Genomic DNA, 7,746 nt, shown 5'->3' on the forward strand with positions numbered 1-7,746 from the left:
AAGAACGGTATATATGATATTCAGCACAGGCTATAAGACGACATGCCTCATCCAACTCCTCTTCAAACCAAACGCAAGAAGGTCAGCCATCTGCACACATCAGGAAAATAATACCGATACTACAAAGTTATAATAACAAGGATAAAAACATATATACACATGTATATATAACGACGAAACTACTAAAGAGAAAGAAAAAGTCTACATATCCGCCGACTTTGGAGCATCATACTCTGAAGGCAAAGAAGATACATAACGAGGGCCATGGGAAACCTCGCATAAAAATTGTTCAAATTGGAGAGGTGTTAAAAGCCGTTTGCGTTTCCGACTAGTACAAGGAATATCTGTGAACACACCGTCCACAGAACGAGAAGAACCAACGTGTGAGGGAGCAATCAAAGGACAACAAGGCTCGAAAAGTTGATCAACAGAAAAATCAGCTGGACCAAACCCCAGAAGTCTAATAGAAGAGTCAGGAATGACAATCATTGGGTCCACATCTGGGTCTGGAATCACATCGTCCAACATAATAGCTTTAGGATGAAATTCACCAGCCAAATATGACGTCAATTGAAAAGGGTATTTACTACCATCTACAACATTAAATAAACAAACATAAAACATGCCAAAACAACATTTATACAGGAGATTACATGAAACAAAAGAAAAAAGAACCCATACCAAATCTAGTAAGAGACATAAATAGATAGACAAACTTGCATGTCGAACAAATAAAACTGGCAGTTCACATCGAGTTTTCCAAAAAGGACACATGTGACACAAGGCAAGTACAACTTCTGGCAAATACAATCTCTTTACAAAAAAATGAGAAAATAAGGGTACATAAGAGGATATATTATCAGATAAGAACACGGGATCGTCACCAAGAGGAACATAACGAGGAACAAATGGGAGACATAAGCTATGCATATCTACCCAGCAGAACCTACTCTTCTAGCTACCATTGGCACGACCTAAATTGGGAGGGAGAGAGAGAGAGAGAGAGAGAGAGAGAGAGAGAGAGAAGTGACGACTGATAAAGGAATACCAGTCACCATACCTTTTCAAACGATAAAAATGGCAAAAACAATGCAACACCGAGTGGTATTTTATGGGCCACATAGAAGACCTCGAAAGTAAGTACTTTCGACACAACATTAAGGCATAGTTGCACGAGATGAACTTTATAAAAACTAAGCACCTCTAATAAGAAGGAAGATGGAGGCAACCTTAAACCACAAACAAGATGCTGAAGATAAAACCCAACATTACCAAACGGGTCATCAAGAACAGATGATGACGGAGGTGGAAGTTGAAAACCAAGTATGGGAGACAAATGATATTCATACGTATATCGATCAAGCATATGGTTATCCACTTTAAAAACAATTGTGGAGATGTCATCACCCGTGGCAACCATGATGTGATAGTCATAAGGGAATAAAAAATATAAAAGCTTCTAACAAACAAGGCTTATCCATTAAATAACAGGAAAAACCGATTAAAGCATTTATTAAGGGCAATCCAATCAAAGCAGAAGAAATGGTGTCCGACGGCGCAAGCATTTAATGTGCCCCATGCTCAGGACGTTTCAGTACCAAAGGCGGATCTTCAAGTCTGAACGACAAAAATATTTGGTCAACATTCTTTTACCCTTCTGGGTGACTTAATGGTGTACCCGGGTCGGTAATCCGAGAGAAACCAAAACCGGTCCGGTACTTAGAAGGTCGGACATGAAGAAACTACAGTGTGTCATAAACGAATCTAAACTCAAGTAACCATGCACGAATCTCAGATACATATCCCAGGAAACATGCAAAAAAGAGGATACGGAGTAATAAAATAATAAAAGGACAAAAGGCGTGACTGCTTACAAACCGGGTAATAAATGAAGAATTGGACCGAACTGTAAACCCATGAAACCCCGAAAAGCCTATAAATACCTCAGAGACACGTGAGAAAAAGAGAAGCAAGAAACATTACACGTAACACCATAGAACATTTTATTTCGTAATCTAACTTAGGCATCAGAGAGTAATATTGGGGTTCAACCCTCGGTATAGCTATTTGACCTAGTTTCTATCCATCTTATGCAGAGTGGATTCTCAGATGTTTATTAGACAAATATCCCTGAGGGATAGAGCTAAACATGCACATGGAGTTCACCATAAAAAGTAACTTTGTTAATCCTTTTGGTTTTCTTCCTCAAATAACATCCTAATTTTAACGTAACCAATTGCAAAATTTTACTTATTTCATGATCATTCAAAACGATAACTTGACACATATCCATCGTACCAAAAACAAAGGATACACTTACAACTATTTACCCTTAAGACGATTTAGTCCTTAAAATCACGTCTTAGTCCATAAAATTCAAGCACCTTCTTTTTAAGTCCTCTTGACTCCCAAATGTGATCGGGCTCGTTGTTGCGCTTCCATTTTGCAAGCGCCGAGTATCTTTATTTCGTAGCTTGTTTGCCTTGTTCAATATAATAGCTTTGGGTTCTTCAAATGATTTCATTTGAGGCTTTTCCTTTCAATGCTTATCAGTTTATCTCATCATTCTTATCCAAGTCCTCTTTAGGTAACATAAATAGAAAATGTTTTAGTGGTTAAAACTCTAAATTTTTGGATACCTACATATAACAAAGCTAAAAGTTAGTTATCATTTAATAAAAATATTTTAATTGAGTTGTATGTCATCATCAAATTAGACAAGTTATATTTTACCTGATTTTAATATAAATAGAATAAAAATAAAACTTTAATGATAAAATATCTTTGTAGTTTTTTTTTTTAAATAGGAAGCCTGGAACCTAGTTACTATTTAATAGCATTAACCTTATAAAATAATGAAGTTCAATAGTTCATGAAGTATCATAGAATTGAAAAAAAAAAATTAGAAATTGATATTTTATAGGAGAGTTTTATCCGGAAAAGTCTCATTATTTTAGAAAAAAATTTATTAAAGTTTTAAAAGTTTTCTTTTGAACAAAAAAATCTCATTATTTTAAAAAAATTACATAATCTATCATTTTTTGTTAAAAAAAATAAAAAAAAGACTTTTTCATTAATTTAGAAAAAATATTAAATACTCTGTTCAAAAAGAACTTTTAAGATTTTTTTTTTTTTTTTTCAAAATAATAAAATTTTTAAACATTAAACCATTTTATACAAAAGGAGAATACATTAAGGCGTGTGTGAGATACTTCGTTAATAAAGAGGTATATTTGTAAATTGCAATCAACCGTTTTGTTGAGGAAGTGATTGAAAGTTCGACAAAACAAGCAACGTGTTTTGACTTTGAAGACTTGCTGGGACATTAGGGTTTTAGAGACTATGGCGTCAGGGTTTTAGGGACGCTGATGATGAAGCAGTCGTTTTATGGTGCTCGATATCATCCCTCTATCTTTGATATTCTTGATGCCCGTAAGTGTTTCTTTTCACCCATATTCTTTAATTGTTTTTCTACATTTGCTGCTTCCAACAACCGAAATTGTAAAGAAGGTACTAAAATCAAAACCCTAAAAGATGCAGTTTATAAGTTTAATCATATGTTCTATCGTAATCCTGTTCCCCCTATCCAAGAATTCACTAAGGTCTTAGCTTTTATTGTCAACAAGAAGCAATATGCTGCTGCAATTTCTCTGATTAAAAAATATGACTTCTTAGGAGTCGACCCTTTTCTAAAGCCCACCATTTATGTCTTCAACATCGCAATCAATTGTTTTTGCCACTTGAAAAGAGTGGATTTAGGATTCGTTGTGCTGGGGAAAGCCACGAAACTTGGCTATGGTCCTGATTGTGCGACATTTAATACACTCATCAGGGGACTCTGTGCTAACGATAACCTTCATCAAGCAATCAAATTATTCAAACAAATTGTGGAAAACGGGTTTGAACTAAGTGTAGTAACTTATGGAACATTGATAAACGGTCTTTGCAAATCAGGAAATACTAATGCTGCTATCCAATTGCTCAGACAGATGGAAACATCTACATGTAAACCCATGATTATCCAGTATAGCACCATCATAGACAGCCTCTGCAAGAATAAACAATTTGAAGAAGCTTTGAAGCTTTTTTCTGAAATGAACACAAAAGGCATTTCACCAAACGTGGTAACTTACACTTCCTTAATTCACGGTTTGTGTAATTTACACTCATGGAAAGAAGCAATGAGATTGCTAAGTGAAATGCTTGCTAAAAACATCTCACCTAATGTACACACATTTACCACTTTACTAGCTGCTATGTGTAAAGAAGGGAGAGTAACTGAAGCCCAAATTTTGCTTACATTGATGATCCAAAGAGGTGAAACCCCCAACACTGTCACATTCAATGCATTGATGGATGGTTACTGTTTACTTGGGAAAGTAGACACTGCTAGAAAGCTGTTTGACTCCATGGTTGACCAAGATTGCACGCCTTCGGTTATCAGTTACAATATCTTAATCAATGGGTACTCTGAAACCGAAAGAATTGATGAAGCCTTGAATGTTTTTCAAGAAATGTCCAAGAAAGGTACTGATCCTAATCTTAGAACATACAATATACTCATTGGTGGTTTATGTCATGTGGGCACACTTGATAAGGCACTTATGCTTCCTGTTGAAATGAAATCTCATGGTTTAAATCCAGATATTGTGAGTTACAATACTATATTAGATGCACTTTGTAAGAACAGAAGACTTGATGAGGCGTTAAAGTTGTTTAAAAATCTTGATGGTGATGGTGTTGTTCCTGATATTGTTACATGCAATTGCCTGATTGATGGTATGTGTAAATCTGGGGAAACTGATCATGCATATGAGTTCTTTTTAGGTCTTTCTGCTAGAGGCTTGAAACCTAATGTTCGTACATATAACATTATGATTGATGGATTCTTGAAAATGGGTGAACTTGATAAAGCAAATATGTTGTTTCTTGAAATGAAAGAAAATGGTTGTCCAGCAGATGAGATTACATATAAGATTATGGAGCAGGGATTTCTGAGAGTGAATGAAACGAGTAAAGCTGTTGAATTTATGATCAATGGATCACTCGAGACAAGTTTCTCTGTGGATGCAATGAAGTTGTTAATTAGATTGTTGTCAACCAAGGAGTTAAAGGATTCTTCCAGCTAACCTTGTATATGTTGGGATTAATTTGCAAAAAGAAGGAAAGTTGAGTGGGCGAAAGTGAAATTTTGGAAATAGAATTGGGGTTGAAATTTTAAAATACTCTCCATGTACATAAGGTATAGCAGCAGTTTCTAACTTTCTATTAAGTTTTACAAGTTTATATTTTTTATATGATTATGTTAGGGAATTGTGTTTAGCACCAAATTAATTTAACCGTTCCAAAAAAAAAAAAAAAAAGTAAAGCTATACCTTTGCGATTCCAGTTATTTGTTTTTACACAAAATGTTAAAATACGTGTGGTTTTGAAAATAGTATTTTGACACGGTTTTCGGTTTCCATAAAATCACTTATAAGTTGTAACAAAAAGTTTGGCAAAACTGATTCTGATTATTTCTTATAGGGAATAATTATATTTGACAAAACAAGTAATGAGTTAACGTGAAAATAAATGTAAGTTATGCCTCAAAACATGACGAGTCTTACTACGGTGAGCATTTGGATTGGACCGGACCATACCGGTTTTACAGAAATTGGTGGACCTCGGACGGGACGTGTTGAGGCTTAACAGGTCCGGTTCTTGGTTCTTGGACGTAAATGTAAGCATTTGGACCGGACCGGACTGATTTTTGGACCAAACCTGTTTGGTGGACCTTTGACCGAATCTGTAGAGGCCTACCAGGTTCGGTTCCCAGTCTAATCCGGATGTCCAAATCCTCACTCCTAAGTCTTAGAGGGTGTTTGGGATTATATTTTGAACTTCAAAAGGATTTTTAGGTAAAAAAAACTATTGATTTAAGGTGCTGAGACAATGAGGTTTTTTTTTTTTTTTTTTTTTTTTTTTTTTTTTTTTTTTTTTTTTTTTAATGTTTGGATTAGGTTTTGTGATGGGAAAAATCAATAAGTCAATAAGTTGTTTTTTTAAAAGTGTTTGTCTTTAATGTTATTTGATAAAGCATGATAGATGCTGATTCGATTAGAACGGACTGAGTTAGAAGCTGATTGGTTTAGAGGTTGGGACCAAATCAGAAGCAAAAATGGATACCAACCTCTGACACTGAAGAGTAAAACTCAGTCCGAAGCTTTTTTTATCAGACCGGATCAGGAGAAAAATGATGGGCTTGGTCAAAAATTAGGACCGAGTCAGGAGGTCTCGAAGCAAATTAAACATGATGATCGGAAAATGTGGACCGAGTCCTAGCTTTGGACCCGATTAGAACTCTCATCAAACAACGACTTAGCTTATACTTCATCCGTCCCATATTTATTGTCTACTTTTGACTTTAAATATTTTTGTTTTTGATATATAATAGTTGATGCAAAATATATGATTGGATTGTCTTTTAAATGTCTTTTCATTATTATAAGTTTAATCAAATAATTTATAATACAAATAAAAATATTTACGATCAAAGTTAAAGAATAAAGACTCAAAAGTGGACAATAAATATGGGACAATGATATTATATGTTTTAATGGGTATTTGCCTTTTACAATCTAAAAATGAGTTTTGAAAAGATAGAAATCATAACTTAATGAAATCTCATTTTTGAAGGGGATAATGAGAAGTTAATTTAAGTCATTTTATATTGCCAAAAACTTTTTTGACTTGTTGATTTTTCAAAAAACCAATAAGTCAATAAGTTGTTTTTAAATTAAATCTCAAACACCTTCTTAATTAGACGGGGGATCACAAGGAAAGAAGAAAACGGTCGTATGAGAAGAGGGGAAGGGCAATGGTGTCTTCACCAGGACGAGATCTTCATCTGGCGGGGCCGCCTACCAAGGCCTTCTAGGGGCCGCGTGGTGGTCTCGTTCAGGCTGCAGTGCCAAATCAGCACCCTAACAAGCGGCGAGGCCATAACACATTGCCCTAGTAGTGTAGTTTTTTTCTTATCTAGTGATGTATAGCACGAGACACAATTAAAAGGATTTTAAACTGTATAGTACAAGTTTATAATGGATTGATTATTGACTTCCCTTGCTGGTGATTTCTCCTTTTTTGAGCTTTTCGTGCAAATCTTTATACTCTTTTTTTACTCATTGTTCTATTGATATATAATTCTATTTTGTGTTGAACTAATATTATTATAAACTATTTAGATCCTTGGGTGTTGACTTTCTCCTAGGTTTGACTTCAGTCGTCTAAATTGATCAGATGATAACTTAGTATAGTCATTTTCATCCACATTTACTAAAATTGATATCTGAGGATCCACGGTTAGTATTATTTTATTGGTATTATTTTATTAGGTGATTAATGATGTCTACTATGAAATATGATGTTCCGATGTTGGATCAAAACACTATTTTCCTTTTGTGGTAAGTGAATATGTGAGATGTATTGATACAAATGGATTTACACAAGGTGCTTTTGGGCTCGATTTATGGTCCTGAGATGAAATTTTTAGAAGTTTTATCCCAATTTAGTTTGCACTTGTCTAATGTTGTTTTGTAGGATTTACTGAAAGAAACTTTAGCGGTGTCTTTGTGGTTAAAGTTGAAGCAATTATTGATAACTAAAAGCTTACTAAACAGGTTGCATTCTAAAGCAATGATTTTTAAAATCTCAAAATGATTGAGGGTATTCTCTAGTCGAACATATATCCTCAAATACTTAGTC

General features: G+C 34.6%; 1 protein-coding gene across 2 annotated transcripts; it reads left to right on the forward strand.

Annotated features, from left to right (window-relative positions):
* The first annotated feature begins 3,266 nt into the window (after positions 1–3,266).
* On the forward strand, positions 3,267–7,123 carry LOC145160964 (uncharacterized). Of its 2 annotated transcripts, none has more exons than XM_079080354.1 (2): positions 3,267–5,242; positions 6,806–7,123. In XM_079080354.1, exon 1 carries the CDS (start codon positions 3,369–3,371, stop codon positions 5,127–5,129), a length of 1,761 nt encoding a protein of 586 aa, XP_078936480.1. In that variant the 5' UTR covers positions 3,267–3,368; the 3' UTR covers positions 5,130–5,242; positions 6,806–7,123. The 2 variants fall into 2 exon arrangements, with proteins under 2 accessions (XP_078936480.1, XP_078936481.1); XM_079080355.1 differs by lacking the exon at positions 6,806–7,123 and having other exon boundaries at positions 3,267–3,432; positions 3,676–5,303.
* Positions 7,124–7,746: the final 623 nt, after the last annotated feature.

The sequence above is a fragment of the Lactuca virosa genome, chromosome 2 (assembly GCF_052849685.1).
Source record: "Lactuca virosa cultivar CGN04683 chromosome 2, Lactuca_virosa_CGN04683_v6, whole genome shotgun sequence".
Lineage (NCBI taxonomy): Eukaryota > Viridiplantae > Streptophyta > Magnoliopsida > Asterales > Asteraceae > Lactuca > Lactuca virosa.